Here is a 27,614-nt window from a genome sequence, read left to right as displayed (position 1 = left end):
AGCTTTCCAGACCTGTTTTATGTTATGTTTATTTTCCGTGAGTTTGTTAGAGAAATAATTATTTTTTGTAATATTAATTAATCTTGACAGGTTATTACGGTAGTCTTTAAAGGTTTTATTAATTTCATTAGTCTTAAGTATAGCACTTTTCTTTTTTAATTTGTCTCTCGTTTTAATATATTTAATTATACTGAGAGTAATCCAGGGTTTTAATTTACGATCTTTACATTTAATACATGAGTTGCTGCTGGCGTTTTCGAAAATTATTTTAATTGATATTACGAAATTAGTAGCACATTTATCAGAATTATTGGAATTAAATATTTGTTCCCACGTTTCATTCTCCAAAGCCTTTGCTACTTAATCATAGTCGATTTTTTTCACACTTGTATTTTTACTACATATAGATTCTCTTTGTAATTTTATACTAAGTAAAATTGGGTAATGATCTGATAAACCACTATATATAACTTTGGAGCTCATGTTGGTCCACTCAGTGTTCTTGATAAAGAAATGGTCCAAGCATGAAGATATTTGTCCATTTCTATCCATCGTCGGTTTATCAATCATGGAGTTAAAACCATTCTGATGCATAATATTTAAATAATTCACCACATTCGTATCATGCAAATTCAAAATATTGAAGTTTATGTCTCCGACAAAAATTTCTAGTTTGTGACTCGTGATTTTTTCAGAATAGAGTGAGTTTAAGTCCTGCAAAAAGTCTTGTTTATCTGTTGAGGGTAGTCTATAAATACCAGTTAAACCTATAGTCGCTTTTGATTTGCTAATTAGTATTCTTAAAAATTACTACCGACATTAATGATGCTATATTCTTGCAGTAAATCGTTTTTGACTTATAGAATAAACCCATCGCTCTGATTTATTTGACTTTTATTGTAAATTATATTGTAACCATTAATGTTAAAGTTTTCTAAAGATTTTATTTTATTTGTTTCTGAAATTGCAATGACATCAAAGATCATGTTTCCTGTAGATAAAAATGTTAGCAAGTTATCAAAATTTTTGTTCAAGCGACATATATTAACATGTATAAGTTTTAGATCACTTGGTATGAAGAAAATAATAAGAGCAGACACTTTTTTCAATTTATTTAATTTTTTTTATTTCCTCAATTTTTTTATTGATTTAAATATGTATTATATTATTTATTATCTTTATAGCTGAAGCTAAATAAATACATTATTATTATTATTATTATTATTATTATTATTATTATTATTATTATTTCATGATTCCGTAGCAATTTTTAAAAACTGGATAAATGACTGATCAGGTCTCAGACTTTTGTAATTTTGTTTTTTCGTTTTTATGTGTTATTATAACTAGTACTTAAACTATATTTCCCTGCAGAACGTCACAGCAAACCACCGAGCGAACGACGTAATCGTGCGAGAAGGTGCCGCCCAAACCCTTTCGGCCACTTTCAAGTACGGTCCACTCGACATGATCACTCTCACCGGTGAAAAAGTCGATATTCACATTATGAAGGACCCGCCATCTGGCGAGTGGATGCTGTTAGCTACTGAAGTCACCGATAAAACTGGCAGGGTTTCTTTTACTATACCGGAAGATCAGAGCGTTGGCTATGGATTGTATCCTATTAAGGTGAGTTTAGCAGTATTCACGTCTGGCAAGCTCAGGTCTTGTGTGCGGAAATTAATTTATTTATAAATCACAACTAATCTAAGTCACAAGTTGATAAAAGGAATTGAATATGAAGGCCAAGAGCAAATTTTGCTCTCAGGGACGAATTATCCTTCTATCCTTAAACTAAGCAATTGACCACTTGTGTATCTAAAACCTTATTGACTTTCAGTTCTATTTATTTGTATCGGTTTTTTGTTTGTAGATGATCGTAAGGGGTGATCACACTTCGGTAGACTTTTACATGGCGGTGGTACCACCGAAAACTGAAACTGTCGTATTCAGTATTGACGGCTCGTTTACTGCAAGCGTCTCAGTAACTGGTAGAGATCCGAAAGTTAGAGCTGGCGCAGTGGATGTAGTGAGGTACATGACAATATTGGCATTTCTAAGCAACACACGATGGTTAAATAAACGTTTATTTTTGGTTGAACTTTAACTATACTGTCAATTTTTTTAAATGGCCAAATTTTCTCCCTTGTGTAAACAGTATAGTATATGATATAGGTATATTCTACAGTTTAATAAATATTCCTTGACGATACACGGTTGATAAATTTACTAAAAAATCGCTAAATAAATATTTATTTAACGATAATAATATATGATGTGTTGCTCGGTCTTATAATATTTAGGCTTAAAATTACATTTTTAGACATTGGCAAGAACTGGGTTATCTAATAATTTACATAACGGGACGGCCAGATATGCAGCATCGAAAAGTGGTTTCGTGGCTCTCCCAACACAATTTTCCGCACGGACTTGTCTCTTTTGCGGACGGATTTACTACGGACCCCTTGAGTCATAAGGCTGCGTATTTGAATAATTTGATTCAGGTATGGTTTTTTCAATTTAAAATTGTAAAATACTACTTTAATAACGGTTGATATGTGATTTAGAATAATGTTATACCGTGAAACGGGGTTAAATTGATCATTTCGTTTGTAAATTTGCTTGTAACTCTTTTGATAACTGCGTATCGATATTAAAATTAATCATAAATGATTGTGTATGGATGCCGTAAAAGGATTTTGCAATCGTATCTGCTCTAAATTTAAAGTTGTTTAAAAAAATGCCAAAATAAGGTGTGATCAATTTTATACCAAAAGGGGGGTGACTTTGATCAGTGCCATATAATTGTATTCTTCTTGCAATGCCTTAAAATGCATTATGAACAATTTAACCCCCGCTTAAGTTCATCAATCCATTTAAAAGTTACAGATAATTCTAGGTTTTGGGGTGAAATTGATCACTTAGTGGGAAATTGATCAGTCATAAAATTCCACTAATTGGTAATTTTTTTAGGTAAAATAAAAAAGAAACATGCAGTTTTTTAATATTTTATTAAAAACACTTGTTTAAAAATACGAAAACTTATAAAAGACATTCAAAAAGTAAAGAAACAAATCTTCAATTAATAGATAGAAGTAGTAATGCGTCTAGTAAGGATTTACCTCTCCTTAATATCTACTGCTTTTTTGAATTGATATATGATTTGACCTTTGACGCATTCAGCGGCAGGTTCTGGCAAAATAGCAATTATATCTGCCAACTCTATGGAAAACTCGTCGCCTTCTTGTGGTTTAAAAAGAGTTTTTCTTCCATCGACAGATTTTAGTCCCAGAACTTCGAATTCGTTTTCTTTGAAATTTTGAACTGTAGCTATGTAACGATAGCTAACACTTTTGAATAATATAAATTAATTTGGAAATTGGCGAATTAGGGCAATAAACTAATGTGGTTGGTGGAAATTCATTTATTTGTTTGTTTTTCTTTCAAGAGGGTGAAATTGTACTTATTATTATTTTTTGTTTATTTTCTTTTTTTGTTGTTACCTAGTTAAGTTACTTATTTAGCATAGTTTTGTTTTTATGTATATTAGATGTACCTACTTAATAAAGATATATTTCATTTTATTTCATTTCATTAACTGCAAGCAATGTTCATATATATTATTGGAATGAAATAGAAAGGCCGAAAAGCTTAAATGAAATTGCAAGTGCCGTTTTCCACAAATTATGCCACTCAGACTTACAAGATCTTGACACTGTCCGATTATTTGGTGATGGCTGCATTGGACAAAACAAAAATACAACTTTGATGGGAATGTTGTCAAAATGACTTGTAACATCAGCTCCACAAAACGTTAAAACTGTTGAAGTTATCTTTCCCATTGTAGGTCATTCGTATATACCACCAGATAGGGTATTTGCGCAAATCGAAAAAAAATATAAATATCATAAAACATCATAAAACCCGAAGAATACATAAATATTCTAAAAGGGCATGGCTCTGTTTGGCAAATGAAAGATATTGAAATCAATGACTGGAAAAGTGCCACATTAGAAACTATGAAACCACCTGGACAGTGGCACTTCAAATTCAACCCTTCTAAAAGGTTTTTATTGAAGAAGACCTTAAAAGGTAATGTAACTATTCGTGGAGAGGAGTCTTACCGTTCGGATTTAGTAGGTGATAAGTTGGTGGTAAAAAAGGGTAAAAAACAACTGGCATGGCTCCAAATGCCAAAAAGATCAAGGACTTTAGCGCACTTCTCCAAGCTCACTACGGGGAAAACTGGCAAGAGTTGGAAAATTTAAACTTTTACACTACTGTTGAATAATCCATAGGTCAACCTCCTGAAGATGACCTGGTGTGTGAAGAAATTGAAGAAAGAGAAAATATTGTATAAATTTAAATCTCGAGTAGAACATTTAAGATTTAAAAAATGACTAAACAGATATTGATACACTGTTTTGTTTTTTGTTTCATTTCGTTTTTTTTAATTTTTATAAGTATTACTTTGTAGAATTTTGTCAGCCAAAAGCAGTTAATCAATAGGTAATTTCAAAACCAGCCATATCCATATAGATAAGTTTCAAAACCGGCCATCTACTAACTATTTTAATCATATAGATATAAGTAACTAAAACTCGTTGTTTATTTTATTATTACATTTATAGATATAAAAGACAAAAAATACAATATTTTACAAGGTATTTTTTTATAGCAGTTTTTTGCATTTTTCTTATAATTAGCTTCAGTGGAGATGGCCGCTTTTGAAATTAGACGATTCAATTATATTGATACAAATTATATTCTTAAGCTCAATTTAAAGCTCAATTTAAAGATTTTCAAATTCTCCGAGTTAAAATACGTCGATTGGCTATCTTCAATTTTGTAAAGATACGGAAAAAGTAAAAAATATTCCGTTTTTCCTCTTAAATGGAACACCTTGTACCTAAAGTTCGTTTCATGGGTCTTTAACTGTGGGTCCTAGAAGAGCCAGGTATAAATACGTGTGTTTTTACGCAAAGTTACAGCTAAATACCTGTGAAATGAATATCACCTACAATCTATATCTATCTCAAGTTTTAATTAGGAACTATTCGGCAATGAAAATTACAGTTAACCAAAAACTATAATTTTCTGACTTTTAGGTAAATGAAAAATGTGTAAGGTGGTAAAACTATGAGGTGATGTACAAAGTTAATTTTTGAATACTGAAAATTAAATTTAAATAGTCAAATTCCAAAACAATAATTACTTTGAGATAAAACCTTAAAAATAGTACCATAACAAATAATAATAGTTATTTATTAGAGTAAAATAGGCGTTTTAAAATTACTGCCTTCGCTAAAGCTCGTGTAGTAAACTTCTTCATTTTACTCCCTATTAATCATTTTACTGCCTCATCTGTAAAAGTCAATAAAGTGAACTTTTTGAGTGAAGGCGAAAAATATATTATTTTATTTTATTATACTGAATCTTCTGATCTTGACCAACTTTAAAGTATACAAACTCAAAAATTAGAAAGATAAATTGTAACCTTAAATGGTAAAGCGAATCGTCAAATTTAGATCATCAGGTTGACAAAAAATATAAGTAACGCTTTTCTTTTTAAATAGGTAGGTATTATATGATATCGATTTTGGGGAAGTTTAAGGGTGGGATCGTTGATATAAATATTTTTGATAGAATTTCTCCTTTGCGCGCCATCCTAAATAAACACTTATGTGAGAGACATCTTGCGGACAGCTCTTTTCGGACGGAAAAACGGCGTTATTTAAAAACAAATGCAATACCCTACGTATATTTCCCAACAGATGAACATTTAAAAGTACTATCACCAGAAAGGACCTATTCGGGGAAAAAACGGGCTTTACCTACAGACAGTCCGATAACCAACGAAAATGTAACGAAAAAATTACATTTAAACGAAGGCGATCATAATACAAAAAAACTAGAGGAAATAATTAAACTTCCAAATCATGCAATGACGCCAAGAAAATTAATGTTAAAAAAATAAATAAAAATTCTCGGAAGTAAATTAAAAAAAAAATAAATTCCGTATGCGACTTTTGCAGTTAAAACAAAAAAATAATAAATCTTTAATTTCAAAAGTAATGCCGTTGTTAACATTTCTATCAGTAGTATCAAAAACATTTATTTTGAGGCAATTAAATGGACAGTCTAGAAAAAAAATGGAACAACAAGGAAAAAGAAGTGTCTGTGTCAATTTTTTATAAATCTCCTGCGGCATATATGTTTTTGAGGCGTAAAGGTTTTATTTTACCGTCCGTTTCAACAATACGAAGATGGATGAGCGAAAATTTATTTAAAACAGATATTGATAACGGTTTAAAGTATCATCTTAAAAAAAAATGTGAGGGTATGACCAAAAATGAAAAAAAATTTGTGTTAGTCTTTGACGAGGTTAGCATTAAAAAACTAATTGAATACAACAAAAAACTCGATCTCATTGAAGGATTTGAAGATTTAGGTGTCTTAGGGCGTTCCTCAAAAAAAGCAACACATGCTCTCGTATTTTCGATTAAAGGCCTATATAAGAATTGGAAACTTCCAATATCCTATTATTTTTTAAACCATAACTTTAAGTTTTTTCATAAAAATAAAATAGGTACTAGTAATGTTTCTTTGATTTTGTTATTTAAAATGTTTGTGAGAATTATTTTCTATTAAAACATATTCCTTCACTTTGTTCCTAATTAACTTCAAATGTCAACTTTAAAGATTAAGGCGTTATCAATAATAATTCTGCGATGCGGTACAAAGACAAATCAATGCAAAAAATGCCAAAAATTAAGTCTTATAGATTTGGAACCGTTTAATTTTTCTAGGTACGTGCATTTTTTTTTTATTTTAGCGTTTGAAATAATAATGGAGAAATTTTAATTTTAATGCGAACAAAACCAAAATGATGACTCAACAATTGTTCGCGATTTTTACAAATTTTTTCAATAAAATAATATGGTAGGTGTAATATTTTATGTAGTTTTACAGAGGCACATAATGCAGGCGACAAAACCTCACTATATATTAAGGCCCAAGCAATTTTATCTCAGTGTATCTAAATAAATAAGGCAAAAAACATAGTCACAAGTTTCTAATAATAAGTTAAATCAATATGTTAAGAATAAACTAAAAATTAATTAAAACATTCATTTTCCCAAAACTTAATTTTTGCGAATACCTCGTTCTGCCTTTATACGGCGCGGCGCGGCGCGAGAGAATTATTCACTAACAGATAAAATTTAAAATGTTATCAGTAATGGCAACGTCGCTTCGATTCTTACACGGTTAGCGCATAAAATATTCTTATTTAAGGAAGCATTGATGTCTCCTTGTCGGTTCACAGCTTGCCATTTACGTGGGTTATCTATTCGTTAGTATAATTATCTTTGCTTCAGCCTAGTCAGCCTTATGGGAGATCCGCCATTAGAACCAAGGAAGAAAAATTAGTAGGATTCTATATTTTTTGTGTTTAGATATACTTTGACCAACGAATCCGTGAATATCCTCTATTATATGATAATAATCACTTGAAACGTTTCCTATTATGTCTAGAACCACGGCGTCATAATACACTCAGCTTACGGGAGCGCCAAAGATATCAGCGTATACACCAACGTAGGATTAAAACCGAAACAGATCTACGTGGTGGGCAAAGCGTCCAAAAAACAGCAGAGTCAGTCCACCGTGTTACAAGACGGTTATGCGGTGCATTTGGCAACGTTGATGGCTCACGGAGGGTCTCGACCTGCCCAAGGGAACGCCAGGATGGTTATTCCTAGGGGATATTTTGGGTTGCCCGGCCAGACGATTAGTAGAAGAAGAAGGTATGTACTTGGATGATATTAAATCGATTCAATGAAGAAAATCTAGTTTTTTTTTTGAGTATTAGAGGTAATGTGTAATATAGAGATATATATAGAGAACTTTTTAAAGGGTTAAGTTGGATGAGGGGTCAATTGTGTTGAACCACTGGGTTTATTGGAAAATTGGGATCTTAATTAAAGACACAAGAGGCAGCTTAAAACACGTTAATTACAACTAAAAAAAATTACACTTTCCAGGCAGCCGACAATTTTTTTTAAATTTATGTCATATACACTGAAGTTCAACTACTTAGGCTACGAGACGGAAATCATTGTCAGTGACTCATTTTTAGCATTAGGGCCGCCAAGACGTTTTAGGGGCAAGAGGAGTGGATTCCAGCGGCGGCGTATGCATTTTCTAAAATGAATATACCTACTATTTAGGTCGAGTTTAGGTAATTAATAGAACTTTTTAAAAAAATTAAAAATTTTGTTTCTAGTATAAGTAATTTTGCATAAAATATCCCTGATATTTTGCTCAATTTAGCACTTGGGCTCCTATAAATTATCGGCCAATAATTGGAACACATACATGGCGGCTTTTTCTATTGCAAAAAATACTAATAGAAAAAAGACAAAATAAGAGGTATAGTTTCTAAGGTTTATTAGTCTATAACAACTAATGTGAATGGGGAAGACAAGAGGCACTTTTAAAAATAAATTTAATCTACAGGGTGTTTTAAAAAATTGACGAAACAAGATATGACAAGATGATTTATTATTGACTGGACACAACCAATTATTTTTTAAATTTGTCATTCGCTATCTGAGGTTTCATAAGAATTTAAAGAAGAATTGTCAGTATCACTATCACTGTTTGCGGAACCAGGAGTTATAATAAGTGGTTCAACTACAACTTCAACTTGAATATCCAAATCCCACATTTTTTGTTCTTCCTTGATCACATGTCCGATGCACTTTTGCCAGTTAGTTGCTGTTACGCCACCAATAGCTTCGTTTAATAAAACTTTTACGTCATTCAATTTAAACGTTTTATTTTTACTAACAACTTCACCTTTTATTTGTGCCCATATAAGTTCTATAGGGTTTAGTTCACAATGGTACGGAGGTAAACGCAATATTGTAACACCACGTTCTCGCGCCATTTCATCAGCAACATATTTAATTTACTGGTTTTTGTGGATACGAACAATATTGAGCAATTGTACCTTGAGCATATCTTCGTCGAATCGTATGTCCCCTTTTGATTTTAACCAGTCTTTTATGTCTCCTTTTCGTCAAGCAGTCGTTGGTATTTTTTCCACTCGCCGACTATGATAAGGCGCATTATCTATGACGATAACTGAACCGGGGTCTACTCGCACCAATACCGACGAAAACCACTTTTCAAAAACCTCTGCGTTTATATCTTCGTGGTAGTCACCCGTTTTCTTCGATTCAAAAACGTTCAGACTACCTTCCAGAAATCGAGAATCACTACCTATATGTGTAATAATTAGGCGACTGCCCTTGCCAGAAGGAGCTTTCAAACTCGTGGAAAGCCCACCCAAAAAGGCTTGCCGCGAATTTGTGACATTTAAGTCCTGCCATACTTTTGCACGGGTGTGTCCTTCATTCAGCCATGTTTCATCGGCGTAATAAATTTTTCTTCCTTCACGCCGATGTTCACGAATTTCTTTTAAATATTTCCTTCGACAATACAAAAAAACTTTTGCGGTTTCTTTTTAAATATCGAAAATTCATGCAAATATCGAAAAAATCGTAAATATCGAAAATTCAAACAACTCATGCAATGTTCACTTTAAAACACCAAAAGATATTTTGGGTAAAGAATTATCAACAGTAAGTTCTGTCTTAATTTTCTTTATTGTTGGTATCTCGTTCCTAAAGAAAAAACTGTGCACTTTTCGGCGAATGGCATATTTTACGTAATCATCTAGCACAATCTTTTTTCTGCCTCTTGTCTCCACTTGCTTTTCTTCTTTAGCTTTCAGACATCTAAAAACTGTCCTGGAACTTAAATTCCCGCATAATTCTGCCGCGTCCTCAATAGACAAATCTGGATTTCTAGCACAAACACTTTCATATACAGTTTTCACTAACTGATGTCCGCCAGAAGTCAAATATTTCCTTTTTGCTTTTTTAGCAGGCGGACCAGAACTTGACGAAGCTTCGTCTGCCATTTTATAAAAAAATTATTTTACTTAAAATACCTATTTATTACAAATTACTCAAAATATTTATTAGAATAAACCCCCAAACGCGTCTATGGAATGAAAGAGCAACAAATGCAGGTATGTTGGCTAGGCGTTGCCATTCTGCTAAAATTAAAGGCTGGTCGGATTGCTGCTCCATTTACCGCGATTATAGATTTACCGCGAGAGAAAAAGACAAGTAAGAAACTTGGCACCGGCGCGCCCCGCAAAGTTTTACTAAGTACAACGTTCGACCAAATCAGCGAGGTCACACCATTAGAGTAAGTGACATTTTGCAAGCTATCAATAGATTTTGTATAGTGGGAATTAAACATTATTTTTAGCCACTCTAGTTGTGTTGCTTGTTGGTCGTTTGTGATGTCACTGACAAATATTTCCGTCTCGTAGTATAGGCTATTTCATCACTACACCTGGTTGTAAATAACCGATTGTCGGTTACTTGCTCTTCAAAACTTTTTTTAATGCCAAGGTTTCGACCTATATTAGACCTTCTTTAGGGCGAACAGAAAAATCAAAGCTTTTCGTTAGACTGCAGAAAGTGGAACATAGTTGTACTTTTTTTCATTGATGTCATTTGGTTTATTAATTTATGAGGATATTAAACTGCTGGTGTGTAAGCAACAAAAATAATGATTAAAAGATTAATGATAATCATTGTTTTTGTTGCTTGCACACCAGCAGTTTGATATGGTCAAAAACTAATAAACCAAATGGAGTCATTAAAAAAAAGTACAGTTATGTTGCACTTTGAACAGTCTTTGATTTTTCTGTTCGCCCTGAAGAAGGCCTAATATAAGCCGAAACGTTCGTATTAAACGAAAAAACGTTTTGTAGAGCTTTGATTTTAATTGACCCTTTAGAGAAATCTGAGGGTCAACAATATTATAGTTGACAACATGCTTGAACCCAATAAGGAGAGGATCCAAGATAGAATTCAGGATGACCAGCAGAAGATCAGGGATTTATTAGACATATTAGACAAGAAACCTGCTGCTGAACAGATGATTAAAGTAGTACGATTAAGTAAAAAGTGAGAAAATGGATCAAGACCACCTAAGGTAGTTTTTACTGACGCTAAAACTGCCAAAGAAGTACTTACTATTGGCCGATAATAGGTCGGCCAATAGTCACACATACAAAATTAAAAATTCGGTGAGGTGAACATTAGTTTAAAGTTTAGGATTAATGTGGCTTGTATTGCTGATTCTGACAATGTTATGAATCAAAAAACACAGATTGACTTCACAACTTATTTTTGTTAAATGTTGTTGGTGGTATAAGAACTAGGATAGTGGTCTTCGCAAAGCAATTTTGTGTTCTGGCTATGATGTCTTGGTGTTTATTGAAAGTTGGCTCTCAGAGGAGTATTTGATGCTGAGTTAAAAGTGAAGTCTTTCAATTTGTTTTGTTGTGACAGGACAAGCATTACAAGCAACAAGAGTCATGGAGGTGTCCTTTTAATTTATGTCTTAATAAAGACTTTGTCTATGTTAGAAAGCTTAAGTTGGCATATTATTCTGATGAACAGTTATTTGAAGAGCACTGCCACCCACTGCCACAAAGTCGACATTCTTAGGTAGGAGTATTCAGGTACTGATTTTTATATTTTTGGTGGCTATTTTAATAGACATAAAGCCAGCTTAATAATGGTGACTCAGGGACAGCTGTTTCTTGCTCTTTGAATTCACATGGGTTACTATTAGGTCAGTTTTACTCATACCTGAATTTTTATCAACACATTGGCCGATTATAATTGTATCAATAATTATCTACGTAGGTGCAGTTACGTGGGATGGTTTATTGGCATCAAACGATATTAATGTCATAGTCTCTTAATTTTATCATATTTTAGGAATGGCTATACTGCCCAACTATGGAGAAAGGCAGTAACTGCCAAAAAATGTAAAAATCGTTTTTTTGCTTTGCTGGAAAGATATGCAAATTTTACATCTTAAACCAATGCAAAAAAGCAGTAAAATCATTTACTTAATAAGAAAGATATGAAAAGTACTGCCTTTTAAATAAGTAAAGCATTTACAACAAAAGAAAGCAGTAAATATATAATACAAAGCAAATAGGCAGTATCTTTTTTTTGTAAAAAAATAGTTGCTGCTTTCTTGTGTTGGATTAGGTGACTTTTGTGACAACAGAAAAAAGCAGTAAGTGCATAATACAACACAAGTAGGCAGTTTCTTTGGGTAAACAAATAGATGCTGTTTTCCTACAATGCATCAGGTGGTTTTGTTCAGTTTGTAACCTTACTATTTAGTGTCTGCGGCCCTTGTAAAAATAATACCTCGTGTTCAATCAGTCATACTTGCACAGTTACAACGAGCGTTGATTAGTTTTTTTAGTTAGTAAGTAGTTGTAAATTCACAGTGAAAATGGACAAAAAAAGGTAAGTGTAAAAGAGATAATTATTTATTTATGTGGATTTGTAGAAGTAAAATAAATAAAAAAATGTTTCAATAAAATTTTGCTCAAAAATGATTTATAGCAAGGGTACAGGGTGTCAAAGTTACAAATAATAATTGTTTTTTTTGTCATAGCTTTTAAAATATTTAATCGATCTTAACCAAATTTCACACACAAGTTAATATAATGAATGCTATTTTTAGCTTGACAAGAGCAGAATTGATTCTACAAATGGCGATGAATAAAAATTCCAGTAATATGGGGGAAGAAATATGTCATGAGGAGCCTGACAATATTATCGAAGAAGCGTCTCAACATAGCTTTATAATTTTGCAGAATGAAAGTACTGACATAGGTAAAAATCTTGTAAAAATGTTTTAAATTAAGTATATTATGTCCGCTAAAAGCACTAAAAAATAGGTTTAAATTATGGGTATGTATTCTTACAAAAAATTTTCAGTAAATACTATGCAAACGGAACTGGTAGGATTAGATGCAGACGAAATTGGGGAATCCGATAATAACAAAGATGAAATGTGGACACAAAATTTGGGAAATATATTTGAAAAGAAAATGAAGAAGACTCTAGCAGTCCAGATGAAAATATTCCTTTGGCTAATTTAAAAGAAATACAGAGAAATATGAAAAAGAAGAAAAACAAAATATCACGGAAAGAAAGGTCTAAACTTAAAAATATAACAAAACATCCACTTAGAGAAGCCTGCAAAGATTCATGCAGCAAAAAGTGCAAGAAATTAATGAAAGAAGAACAAAGACAATCAATTCATGACAGTTTTTGGTCTTTAACATGGTATGATCAAAGAAAGTTTATCCTTAATTCATGTAGCCGAGTGTCAGTTAAAAAGAGAACCATAACTGCTGAATATTCTCAACAAAATTTAACTTTTTCTTACAAATTAACTCAAGACAGTGGAATGTCAGTGAATGTATGTAAGATATTTTATTTAACAACACTGGGATACCATCCAAAAAATGACAGAGTTATTTTTAATTTTTTGCACAAAACTGGACCAGGATCAATATTACCAAATAAAGACCGCAGGTGACATAATCCTCCAGCCAATAAAATTGATAGGCAATTGATATTAAATCATATCGCAACGTTTCATTCAAGCATTTCCCACTACCGACGTGAGCATGCTCCTTACGTGAAATACCTGCCCAGCGATGTAACCATTGTTTCTATGCATCAAGATTGTATATAAAAACACCCAGAACACAAATGTGGATATGAAGCATATAGAAAAATATTATTTGCAGAAAACATTAGATTTACAAAACTGGGCCATGAAGAATGTGAAAGTTGCGAAGTTATGAAACTTCATAAGCACCAAAGTGAAAATTTAAACCCAGAGTGCTCAGTTTGCAAGAAATGGTCAGATCACATAAATAAGGCCAAAATCGCCAGAAATCTATATAAAAAACATGCAAACACTGACTACGATTGTAAAACAGTTTGCGTTTCAGCAGATTTAGAAAAATCCTCATGCTTCCAAAGATGGAAAGTTTTAAAAAAGTTTTGTTTACTCAAAGGTTAGTGGCTTACAACGAAACTTTTGCTCCCCTTGGTTCAAAAAAATCCAATGCGAAGAAACTGGTTACATTTGGTTACTTGGCCATACGGGGAAGAGGGAAAGAGGAGTTGATAAGTTGTTTCTGTCTGTTCATACTTCGACATAGAGACGCTGAAAATTTTATATTTTGGCTCGATAACTGCTCTTCCCAAAATAAAAATTGGGCAATAATGACATTTCTTGTTTACATTGTCAATTCTTTAAGAGTGGCACCTCAGACTATTGATTTTTTTTATTTTGAGGCCGCTCATACGTTTATGTCAGCCGACTCCCTACACCATCAAATTGAACTATCACTTAAGCGTCAAAAAAAAACTTGTGACTTTAATGATTTCGTCACCGCTATTCAAAAAGCAAACGGAGGAAGAATTGAAACAAAAGAAATGATGATAACTGATTTTTATGAGTTTAAAGATTTGTCATCAGTTAATAAGAGAAACATGACAACTAACAAAGAAAAGATATTGCTATCGGATATTGTCCATGTAAAAGCAACACGAGGATCTTTTGACTTGGTGGTCCAATGTGATCTAGAAAGTGAAAACTTTAAAACACTTAATTTCCTTCGGAGTGATGTATATAAAATAAAAACAATTTCTGACCCTCTTCAGTTTACTATTCCATGTGGAATTAGTGAGGAAAAAAAAGCAACTATTATAAAAAAAATTGTTGAGCCTAATGACCGAAAATCGAAAAGAATTCTGGCTTAATTTACCTGTGTTTACCGCTCCACAAAAAACACAAAATATTAAAAAGAAATGTAACAAAAAAAGAGTGACTCAATAAATAAAAATGTTCAAAGTTTACCTGCGTTATTTTTCATTATTACCCAACACTTAAAAGCAGTATAATAAAAAATCAAAGCAGAAAAGCAGTATGTGACACTTACTGCTTTATGGTTGCCTCAGAAGGATATTTAATACAATGGAGAAAAGCAGTAATTGGCTTAATTAATTACTGTAGAACTAAAAAACGTTTTTGCTTATTGAAAAAACATTTCTGATATTGTCTTTAATATAAGAACACATTTTTGTTTAAAGTTTGCTTTAAAAAAAGCTTGGCAAATGATCTTAAAGTTTTTGCCCTTTTCCCACAAATTTGCTGATTAGCAGATACTGCCTTTTTCCATAGTTGGGCAGTATAGCACCCTTTATGCCGTTAAAATGGTTTAAAATATCTCAGTTTCCTTTGTTCTTAGCTGAATTGAGATCATTGGTTAAGTTAAAGAAAAAGGCTCATAACCATTAATCGAGCAGCTGACTATTGACATTTTTCTAATCTTAAGGTGAGATGTAAAACATTGAGTGATATTTGTCATCAAAATCACCTTTTGAAGTTGGATCAGCAGTTTTATACTGACCCTAAAAGTTTTTGGTTTAATTTAAATAAGAATAGAGAGGTAAATAGAATAATTTGATGAATTACAAAGATAATGAATCCTGAATCCTTATTTTGCTCAATTTTTTTCCACTGAATAACCCAAATAATCCTAGTGCTTACAACCAGACTAGGATAAATAATACAGTCATTCCCAATGTAAATTTATCACTTGAATTAGTATTTGATAAAATTTTTAAGCTAAAGCCAAAGCTAAATTCAGGTCCGTACGGTGTTCCCAATAATGTTTTATCAAAATTTGTCTATTTCTTACCCTCTTTTTATTATATTTAAAAGATCTTCGGATACAGCAGTTCTTTCAATTCTATGGAAACCCAGCGACAAGTGAAGTGACGATATAGAAGTATAAATATACAATCTGGAATCCCAAAGCTTTTGAATAGCCTTATTTATTATCAGTTGCATTTCATTGTAAGGAGCTATTATAGAGCTAATACAAGGTGGGTGAACAACATGGGTTCACATCTGGAAAATCAACAGGATTTGCTAATTGGCTTGGGAAAGGGGTATCGTCTACACTGACTTCTCCAAGGCTTTTGACAGCTTTAATGGTATATTACTAAGGAACTGTGGGCTGATTTCTTGTTGCAAAGTACCCAGCAAGTTAGCATTCATAATGCTAGGTCTGGTAACATTGTCGTCTACTCTGGGGTTCCTTCTCTGCTGTTTGATACATTTATCAATCATATTATCTCCTGCTTTGAAAATGGTAATTTCTTAATAGTTGCAGTTAAATTTTATAGACAAATTTCATTTTCACGTGACCAGATTAGGTTGCAGCAGGATTTAAAAAAAATTGTAGGAATGGTGTATTACCAATAATTTATCTTTAAACATTAGCAAGTGTAATATTATATTCAATGAATGAATGATTCATCTTATAATGTTGCTGACCGTGATATTCAGTACTGCAGCACAATAAAATCTTAAAATACAAAAATACCAAATCGGTATTTCTAGCTGAAACAAGTATCCAGAAGCTTAAAACGATTTGCGCTTTCTATTATAAAAAAATCAGTAATAAGCAAAAAAAAGTCTTTTGTGCCTTAAAGGGTTAAAAATGACAACTGTCAAATTTTTGATAATGGCATATTTCGTTTCATAAAAGCAACCAAGAGAACCCTAGAAAAGTGTCCAAATTTCACACGTCATACATGGATTTTTTTGTTAAATTATAGGGGACGACATGACGGCCTTTCTTTACTAGTTCTTGTACAGCATCAATGTTTTCTAATACAATAACTAATTTTGGTCGACCTTCACCAGTTTAATCACTTTCTCATTAAATCAGCGTTTCACAGTGGCGAAGGATGGCACTCCATCCCCAAAAATCGAAATAAGTTGATCAACACGTAAAAAAGTAAGAAATGCACAAAAGCGTTCATTAGTTAACTTCATTTATTCGTTAAGGAAACATTTTTTAGAGATTGTAAAGAATATATCTTGTGCTTCAATGACTAAAAAAAGTAAGCGTTAAAAACGTCAAACTTTTAGCTGGAAACGTCATATAGCACCTAAACTTAGGATTGCCAAGACTGAAAATTTAAATAGCAACCCTCATCTCCATATAAGCACAAAGACACTTGCTAAACCATGTACTCTTACATTTAAAGAATTATAATATAATTTTCCCTTATAGTATACTTTTCTTCTCTTACCCACGAAACTTTAGTATTTTTTTATAACCCATTATTTTTGATTTTTATTTGACGATAATTTTAATTTAATTTTTTTTCTGTTATGAATTAAACCCTTTTTTCAGCCACGACCAAGGCGGCCTCCTATCATCGCCGAGCAGAAAAAATTGCGGCATCGCAACGTCCGCTTTTTTGAAACGCAAAGTTTACATGTAGAACTTATCTATGTAGGTAGACACACCTCAATGTTAATAAATATAAAAAAATAAATGCAAACGTTGCACCGTCCTCTGTATACCGTAGTTGATGGTTTCATCTTTTTGTATATAAATCTGTGTGTCTTTACCTTAACATTTTAATGTGTTTTTACGTCCGAGGAGTGGTTTACATAATATGGATTAGTTGTTTTTTTTTTTGTTAAAAGAGGTATCGAATTTGTCCAGACTACAGTTGAATCTACAATGTGAATCAACAAATCTTTGTTTGAACTCTGGATGATTACTGCTATTGTCCATATTCCACTTGTATATTGAAACAATATCACATGGTTTATTTAAATTAGAGGAATGTAAATTTAATGAAATTTATTGGACAGTTAAATCTACGAGATTTTGAAGTGATACATTCGCTTCAATTTCTATAAAATTATCTGGATTTCGAATCGGTAAGATCATTTTTTTATATTTCATTATCTCCTGATATGAAGGGTAGATCTTGGTAGGTATTTAAAATGAAAAATACCGCACATTTATTTGTTGTTTAACCTAAAAAGTATTGGTACTTACCTTTCCAAATTGTGTTTCTAATTTTGCGTGCCTTCCATTTATAATAAAGAAAGCTATTGCTTCATTAGGAGAAAAAAGTTCTTGTATATTTTGACTAGAATGAAAAAGTACTTCCTTTGGATATTTCACAGTAATACTAACAGCTTTTGAAATATCCGGTTATTGTTCTTTAATAATTGCCTCTTATATCTATAATTTGCTTTAAATTATCTTAAAAATTTGTTTCCATCATTAGACCTACCTTTAGTATTTCGTGGGAGAGAGATGCTGGTAAATCTGAAAAACATTTTTTTAAGTTCCAGATGTAAATTGCTCAAGAACATCAAACAATACATGAATATTTCGTTAAAAATCATAAAATTATTTTTCCGTTATTAAACCCCTCCAAAAAAAGAGGCATGACTCCATAAAGTAGTATTCAACTTTTAGTAGGTTTTCCTTTTGGAATGTTTTGATACCTTTCTAGAGTTCTCAAATGTCCTAATAGATTTACTTTTTAACCATCTCCTTATCCTCCATATTTTTCGATGATAGGCAAGGAAACTCAGCAAAAGGTTGATTTTTATAGTAGTACCGATTTGCAGAATACAAGGTGTTTACCATAAATGGTATTTTTTTTTTGTACACCATTTATTTGTACCTGTGTTGTTATATTCTATTTTTATGTTTATTAGGCTAATCTTACTATATATATAATATTTTCTTGTGTATTATTTTTCTCTTTAGAAAATGGCTCTGGCCAATTATGTCCCAATATATTTTATAAATTTACCTTTTATAAGACAATAATTATGGTCGTAGATTGTATTTCCATTACTTCATAATTGTGGTGCTATTCACTTGTAGTTAGTCTATCCTTATAAGTACTTTGTATAATGTATACCCTTGTAAATAACCAATAACCTATACCCTTGTAAATAACACCTCATATTGCCTCAACTAAGTAAACATTAGTAGATATAGCATTTTTGAAGTAGGAAGTAGAAATGTTAGTGTAAGCGTGGACGTTGTAATACATAACTGATAATGACAGTCAGTTAAATTGTATAGACTATGCTAAAGAAATTATTCGGGAAAAGGACAGCAAAATAGAGGAGTTCTTAATTGTTTAGCGATGTTTCATCTGGCTTTAAAATATAATAAATTGAACTAAATTTTTCGCAAAAAATATTATACTTGATGAAGATCTAACCCTGGGTTCGAAACGTCGTTGAACAAGCAACAACGTTCTTTGTTTCCTGTCCTATTTCCCTAAAATCTATTTACCATTCTATATAAAGGACTAACAATAAAAATGGAATGATAGTATGTATACTGTACTCGATTTAAGTTTGACCAGATTCTTCGTATTCTAGGTCAGCAAAACGGGCAACTTCGTACCCAATACCGACCGATGCGGTGCCATCTATAGAGCGTTCGCTAAGTCAGAAACGCTACCACTTACCTAAACCCGCGCTTTCAGTGACACCGAGTAGTAACTGATAGATTTCTTGTGTGAATTCTTGTACGGCGCTTCTATCCCTACCTTATATCAGAAATTATGGTTTATCATATTATAGTATCTAAGCTAAAAAAAGAATCTACTATAGTGTAAATATAATTTTTTAAATGCATATTTTTTACGACATTTGGTCGTCAACAACAGGAATGTTCACGTTTCCCAGTATTAACTATTTTCGAATTTTTAAGGATATAAATATATTTTTTCTAAATTGAAAAATATCCTATTATATTATAAAAGACCATTTTTGTATGCCTTTTTTTATTTTAATTTAATTTTTAAGTTATTTTGTTTGTTTTACATTTATTGTACAATATGTAATAGTTATTGTGTATCAAAGAAAATAATATTGATCTTGTTCTTGGTGAAATATATAGTTTATTGTCGGTTGTCTAAAAAAAAAGCTCTATAGGTAAAATGTTACAACGTGCAAGGTAAAAAAAACAGACTTTACAGTACTTTTATAGAAAGATCTTTAGGACAAAATGTATTATATAAAAGTAATATAATGATAATAAGTGTTTTGTTTAATTGAGCTTATCTCTAATATGATTTATGGTTAGATTTGATATGAATCGGATTTGGAGATTAAAGTTGAGTGTTCAAAAATCCAGATGTTTCCGCCAGTATTATGCCATCCTCAGGGTAGGGGAGACCGGGGACAATTAAAACAATTTCCAAATATTTTACAAGGACATTTATTAATTCCTTGTATATTTTAAATCAGGTTATTTAACTTATTATATAATGCCTGTAAGATATTAAAGGAAACATATAGCCTTGTATATTGTTTAAATTGTCCCGGAGACGGGGACAGTTTAAACATACCAGGGACAGTTGAAACACCATTAAGAATAAACAAAATATTTATTTTAATACTGAAATAACATTCAATTTAAAAATACGAAGAAAAAACATTGATACATATAATTTTTACACTTAAATAAAACCAAATTTAAACAACATAATAATTATCCTAATGCTGAAATAAAGATAAATTAGCAAATTAGAATATTTATTCTGACATGCAGTTATGACAGATATACAAATCTTCTTGACGAGTGCATTCTACATGTGACCATTGGTGGCAATCAATGCACCCCTGAACGGCTATTTATTATTCTATACGATTCCAAACATACTAGACAAAAACAGTCTTCATTGTCACTGCTGCTATCGTCCTGACTATTCTGTTGACGAGTTTTTTTGGACACTGGTGTTTTTGATGTATTTTTTGGATCACCAATTTTTTTTTTCACTTTCTTTTTTTTTTTGCTTCATATTCTTGTTGAATAGCATCTTTTTCTGGTGTGTCCGTATAAATGGTGGATTTTCTACTTTTGCGTTTCCCTGTAGTTTTCCGGGGAAGAGCTTTTGGTAACGGCCTTATTAGCTCAGGTGAAAACACATCCAAAGAGAGGTTAGAGGCTGATTAGACACTTGTAGATGCAACTGGAGGCGGGGTGCTTGGTGGCCCTAACGAAATAGTTCCGCTCGTTGACGCTCTTGGAGAGTTAGAATTTACTAACTTTGAAAAAGAATCAGTGCTGCTTAAATTTTTATTCTCTCTTGAACCTACTGCCTGGACTTCTTGGGGGATATTTAACTGCAAATTTTCGGGAGCAGGTCTGTCAGTTACATATGATGGAGCAAAATCTAAAGCCGTAAAAATATCTCGATTAAACGGCCATATACCAGTGCACTGGAATCCAGCAACAATATTAGATTGTGTTAAAACCATAGAGAGACTCTGTTTAACGATGCTGGGGATGTCATAAATTGTCATCGTTTTGCCAGCTTTTTTAGCCAGCTTTTAAGTTGAATTTACAGCTTTTTTAAATGGACCATAAATCGATCGATCCAAAGTGTGGGGGAAATGAGAGGACAACAATGCCGTTTTCTTTGCTTGGTATGCTTACATGAAATTGATGGTTATCTATTAAAAGCAAAACTTTATTTTCAATTGAACTGTTGGTATGTTTTTGAAAGTGTCTTAAGTATAGCTTCATCTTCTTGCATTCATCCACTAGCATTTACTGCTCCAATGCACCCAGGTGGACCGTCACGAACCAAATGATCCTGATATCTTTATCTTGGAAAAGTGGGATGCTATTTCCAATTGCATTTACCGCAATTGCTACTGCAACCAAAGTGGCAGGTTTTTGTACCGTCGTAACACCGTCTATATTATAAATGTCCTTCGCTTGGAATTCATATCTGTCTATTACCGTGGCAAGATTGTCAAAGAAAAGTTGTACATTTGTTGGGTTAAAACTGGTCGCCCTTGAAAGGCTTGTAGCCTGGGGACAACGGATTGATAGTTCAGGATTACGTTTCATAAACCCGAAAAACCAATCTTCTCCTGGCGATGAGTTTTTAGTCCATGTATTCGGCATATTCAATGAATATTTTACGGCTATTTGGTAGGCCAGTTTACGTATTTCTTTTGGCGATAAACCGTAAAATACACACATCGAAAAAGTCTAAGGATATTTTTATAAAATAATAATCATGGTACAGAGTTACTGCTTTGCAGAGTGAATAAAAAAATTGTGTTTTATCATGGAACGACGGCATTTAACTTTGGACGATATGAATAGAGCTGTAGGACTTCTTCAAGGAGGCATGCGGCAAATTGATGTAGCTGAGCGTCTAAAAGTCACTCAGAGCGTTATAAGTCGATTGTGGCGGCGTTTTCGTGAAACTGGAAATCTAGCTGAACAACATCCAGGACGTGACCGCGCTACGACAGCTGCTCAAGATAGATTTTTAGTTTTAACTGCTAGAAGGCTACCTAACATTACAGCTCCTGAATTAGTTATCAACTTGCAGAGAGCACACAATATTACCGTAGGCCGTGATACTATAAAAAATCGTCTCCATGAAGCCAACCTCTACAATCGAAGGCCACTTAGATGTCCACCTCTTTCCAGAGGCAATCGCGCTGCGAGATTAGAATGGTGCCAAGAATATCAAAACTGGAATGAACCTGATTAGGCTATAGTTTTATTCACCGACGAATCCAGATTTGGATTTCATCCAGATTCACGTCGAGTGAGGGTATGGAGACGATCTGGAAATGCAGAACGGTTAACCCTTAACTACTGTAGTGTCGATTTAATAGCGTTACGCATGTAGTGCGGTCATGGTGACCGCAAATATAATTACCGCCAAAAAATATATTTTTGTGTTTTTCATATTGTTTTATTATTTATAATAAATATTAAAAGGTTTTTAATGAAAATCGAAGGTAAACAAACAAAACCAGTAAATATATATATTTTTTTAAATGTTTTTATTTCATAAGGCTTTTTTTTCAAAATTTTACAGTTTTTTTAAAAATAAACATTAAACAAAAAGTAATAATTCTAAAATAATATGGCTTATTTTTTCTTAAAGATAAAGGTATGGAGTTACAAAAAAAAACTTAACATTACATAAACAACATTATCTAAAAAAAATTGCACATGTTAAAAAAGTTACAAATTATGCCTGCAGTTTATGCAAAGCTTTGTCGAACACTCAACACAAATGGGTTTTGTACACATGTAGCACAAATGAAAAGTTTTTCTTTTTAGTTTTGAAGGACAAGTGTAACACGTTTTCCTTTTTTCCAATTTTTCCATTTCCACCTGTTCCAGACGTTCTTCAGGAATATTTAGAATTCTTTTTATTGCAGACCGTAGATCTCGAGCAATTCTTGGATTATTGGCTCTTCTTTCTAAATGCGGCCTGACTAGCTCATCAGCAAGAATTTTAATAAAGTCGGTTTTTTCCATTACTTTATTGTTCTTATAACTCTGATGAAGAATATAAGCATTTACTCCGCTTATGTCCAAGATTCGGAAAAATATAACCATAGGCCATCTTCTTGTACGGCGACTTGTAGAGTGTTTGGCACATTTTTCATCTATGGCATCTACCCCGCCCTTCGTAGAGTTATAGTAGGTTACAATTTCTGGCTGTTCCGTGCCATCGTCAAATGATGTCGAATGGTGCATGGATGATACGAGAATCACTGCTCTATTTTTTTGTGGAACATATGAAACTAAGGTTACGTCTTTAGTAAAACCAAATAAAGTTCCATCCTTACCAACTTTTCTGTCTTTTTTAGGTAAAAAATCTGGGGGAATCTCTTTTTTATTTTTTTTAACAGTTCCGACATACGTAAGTTTCCGATTCTTTAATTGCTCGACAAGTTCTAAAGAAGTAAACCAGTTATCGGCGGTAATATTTCGATTTGATCCAGCTATTGGTTGTACTAATCTCAATACAGACTGCGTTGGTTTATTAAATTTTTTTAAATGTTCTTCCAAACCAAATCCATCAGAGTCTTTTCCAGTATATATATACCCATTAAAAAAATAGTGTGTACGTGCATCTGTCATACATACGATCTTGATTCCATATTTGCATGGCTTATTGGGCATATACATTTTAAACCTGCACCTTCCTCGAAAAGAGACCAACATCTCATCAATGCAGCAGTTTACTCCCAAAGAATATAGAGTCTGACAATTTTTGATAAACTGATCAAAAAGTTCAGATATTGCAGCAAGTGGATTTTCTTGTTTCCTGATATTTCGGTCTAAAGAATTGTCAAAGCGTAAGCACGCTAATAGAAATGCAAACCTCTGCTTACTCATCACACATCGAAATATTTCTCGTCCAGTGCCATCGGTTGCAAATATTCTGGATATATTTTCATGATTTGACACAAAAATTGCGCTGTAAAATAACAGGCCGATAAAAGCTTTTAACTCAACAATGTCCAAATCTTGATGCTCTGATCTTGATGAATTTTTTAGATTGGCCCTTTGTTTCTTTATTTTCTCATTAGTCTAATGCAAAATAGTTTTTAACATATCATCCGTGATCAGCAAGTTCCAAACTGCAAAAGGTTGTGCTTCATGCCCTAACAGACTAGCGGATCCTCGTAGAGTTGGTAAACGAAGCACAATATTGTGCTTTGGAGTTCGGCTTCGCGATGTAAAGCTCTCAGATGACCACTTGAATCGGTTTTTGCCATAGAAAATTTCTTGATTTTTTGGAAGCTTGGTTTACCGGTTCCTCATAATCCTCAGAATCTTCCTGCTCGTCGGTATTGGCAAACTCCTCTTCTTCCCCTTCCTGTTCTGTATCAGTGTCATGTTCACTTGGTTCATAAATACTTTCACTGGCACTATCTTCATCACTCTCAATTGCAGTCAACATTTCATTTTCGATTTCATCTAACCACCTTAAACCTGTAGACTCAAAATCAGTATCGCAAAACCGAATTTTTTTTGACGGACCTGGCGCATCATTAGCCATAATAAATTTGAATATTCGTTACAAGCAAAGAATAAAATATTTCACCGTTACTGTACTGCGGTCACTATGACCGCAAAAAAAATTTAACTCGGCGTAACTAAAAAAATAGAGACATAAAACACGACGTACTCGCACTGCTTTCTTGAATTGTACTAATTTAAAGGTACAAGGACGCCCAAGGCATTATAACTTGAGAGGGGGCAAATTTTAGAGATCTTGATAAGCGCTGCGGTCATGGTGACCGCACCACAGTAGTTAAGGGTTAAGACATGTCCAGGAAGTGTATACATACAGAGGGGGTACAATTATGGTATGGGCTGGAATAATGATGGGCGTCAGAACCGACCTTGTATTTCCAGATCGCTTCCTTACAGCTCAGCAGTACATCGATACCATTCTTCAACCTGTTGTTCGTCCGTTTGCTGGCGCTGTTGGCCGAAACTTCCACTTAATGCATGATAATGCGCGTCCACATGTCGCACGCGTAGTGAGAGACTGGTTGGAGAACGAGGGGATTGATGTATTGCGATGGCCAGCACAATCTCCTGACCGTAATCCAATTGAGCATGTATGGGATATGCTCCAACGAAGAATGACTCCACAGATGGGTGACATTTACACTGCCTTTCGTTTCCGGGAGCGACTGATAGCGGAATGGGCAAAAACCCCAACAAAACATCGACAACGTTATTTTGTCTATGAACAATAGATGTCGAGCCGTCATAAACCAGCGTGGAGGTCATACTTTGTATTAATTTGCGTTTTTTATAAAGATTTTTTTTTGTTTTCAATTTCGTGTTTGTGACTCAATATCTTCAATATTGCGGAGGGTTGTTGGGTGGGGTCAGAAATAAAACAGAAACCTGTTTACCTAAATGTCGACGTTTCGACTTATATTAAGTCATCCTCAGGACACTAAGTCTAGGTTTCTTAAGTTATAATTAAAACACATTTATAATAGGAGCGTAGAATTATTGTTGATTCTAGTTTGCCCACAATAACACCTACAAATTAAACCCATGTTAAAATAATTCTACGCTCCTATTATAAATGTGTTTTAATTATAACTTAAGAAACCTAGACTTAGTGTCCTGAGGATGACTTAATATAAGTCGAAACGTCGACATTTAGGTAAACAGGTTTCTGTTTTATTTCTGACCCCAGCCAACAACCCTCCGCAATATTTTTTTTTGTATCTAATTTAAAAAACATATTTTTTTCATTATACAAAACAATACATTTTTAAAGAAATTGTAGACTTTTTTTTTAATTTTAGTTATAGGCAGTTCTTTATTTTTGTAATTTTGGTTATTTTTTTAGTATAGTAAAAGAGTCTTAATTACTATAATTCGGCTATTATTTTTCTAGAACAATTAAACAAAAAAAAAAGTCAATTTATAAAAATATCCCTAGACTTTTCCGATGTGTTTATTTGAGATGCCTTTATTATGTATTTAACAATGGATTTTTCCTGCTCAACGTTAAATTCTCGTACGCACCTATATCCCATTGTTATAGTTTCAGTGGACCCTTGTTCAATAGATTCTTTCTTTTTCTTAATAAATTTGCCTAATGTAACATGATTCAGTTCAAACAAATCTGCCGCAGACCTTACGGATGCTCCATTTTCAATAACCTCCCTATACGCATTTTCGTAAACCAAGTTGGATTTGGTATCTCTATTTGTTTTCCTGACCCTTTCACGTGGCATTCTATAACAAAATAATAGCCCTCAGAGAGTTTCTTACAATCAGTTTACGCAAAAATAATACCAAAAGCCTTCTATAAATTATGTTTCAACCGTCCCCGTAAAATTTAAAACAAAAAAGTGGTGTATTTACACTTAAATTTCTTGTTTCCACACTTTTTATATGAAACGTAAAAACTACTTTGTTGTTATAAAATAAGAGAGCCGAGCGCAAACACACCAACTTTGCTCACACACAAACTCGGCTAGTTTCACACTGTCGAGCAGAAATGTGGAATTAGTCAAGCGTTGTGAAAATGGCGACTGTTTCAACCGTCCCCTGTTTCAATTGTCCCCGGTCTCCCCTACTATAAAAATGATTTCGGCTAAATAAATGACGCATTGTTAACAAAAGTTTAAAAAATTGCACACACTTATGGTTTCCTAATGGTTTTTAGTTAACATAATATTAAAAATAATTTATTAAATCTACTGAATTACAATTATGAAGTAACCAAGGTTAATTTATAAAAGTACTACAATGTCGCCTTAATAGATGTTACTATATTAAACAACATTTATTAATGATCAACCGTGTCGATACGTGAATGACAATGTTTAGGAAATAAATTGTTATAAATCAATAAAATACTTTCCTCTATAGTTGTGTTTAATTTGTTACCGCCAAAATCGATCCCCGTAAATTGGTATCTCTTGAAAATAAATGATGTTTATTTAGTACATTGCCTAACAGTAATTTCCTGTTCGTATTCGTAAGTATTAAAATAGGTATTAATCAACTGACAACAATTCACTTACTTTCTAAGATAAAAACTTATATTTATAAATATACAGGGTGTCCCAAAAATCAACGACAAGCCGAAAACAGACAATAAACCAGGTGCTCAGGGATCCAAAAAAAAAAATTAAAAATCTATCTTGTTGTAAACACAATTGTTCACATTTTTAAGAAATTATCAGATTTTTGCTCAACTTGTGTTGAAAATTGTATCTTTCTACCGTCATTTCCCAGCTTTGTCCTGGAAAAGAAAATTACTTCACTGTTTGGCAAGTGATTTCAAAAGTTGACGTATCTAATCTAGATTTCAAATTGGTAAGATACTTGCTAGTTTATTGGTTCATTAGGGGTGTATTTTTTTTAGTACATAGTCAAATGTACCGCTACTCCAAGCTAGTAGAAAGTTAATAATTGTACAGTCAAAATAAATAAATGAAAAAAAAAAATCAAAGTAAATGAA

The 27,614-nt window shown here is 32.8% G+C and overlaps 1 protein-coding gene across 2 annotated transcripts in view; it reads left to right on the top strand.

Moving 5' to 3' along the window:
- The window catches only part of LOC126733590 (protein retinal degeneration B), a 100,257-nt gene extending 73,241 nt beyond the window's left edge, over positions 1-27,016 (top strand). For both annotated transcript variants that reach the window (XM_050436938.1, XM_050436937.1), the window contains exons 18-22: positions 1,375-1,629; positions 1,874-2,034; positions 2,324-2,504; positions 7,537-7,808; positions 19,210-27,016. In XM_050436938.1, the coding sequence (XP_050292895.1) occupies positions 1,375-1,629; positions 1,874-2,034; positions 2,324-2,504; positions 7,537-7,808; positions 19,210-19,336 (996 nt within the window). In that variant the 3' untranslated portion in view covers positions 19,337-27,016. The remainder of the gene's footprint in view (positions 1-1,374; positions 1,630-1,873; positions 2,035-2,323; positions 2,505-7,536; positions 7,809-19,209) is intronic.
- Positions 27,017-27,614: the final 598 nt, after the last annotated feature.

Source organism: Anthonomus grandis, chromosome 2, assembly GCF_022605725.1.
Source record: "Anthonomus grandis grandis chromosome 2, icAntGran1.3, whole genome shotgun sequence".
Classification (NCBI taxonomy): domain Eukaryota; kingdom Metazoa; phylum Arthropoda; class Insecta; order Coleoptera; family Curculionidae; genus Anthonomus; species Anthonomus grandis.
This window is presented reverse-complemented; position numbering and strand designations above follow the sequence as displayed.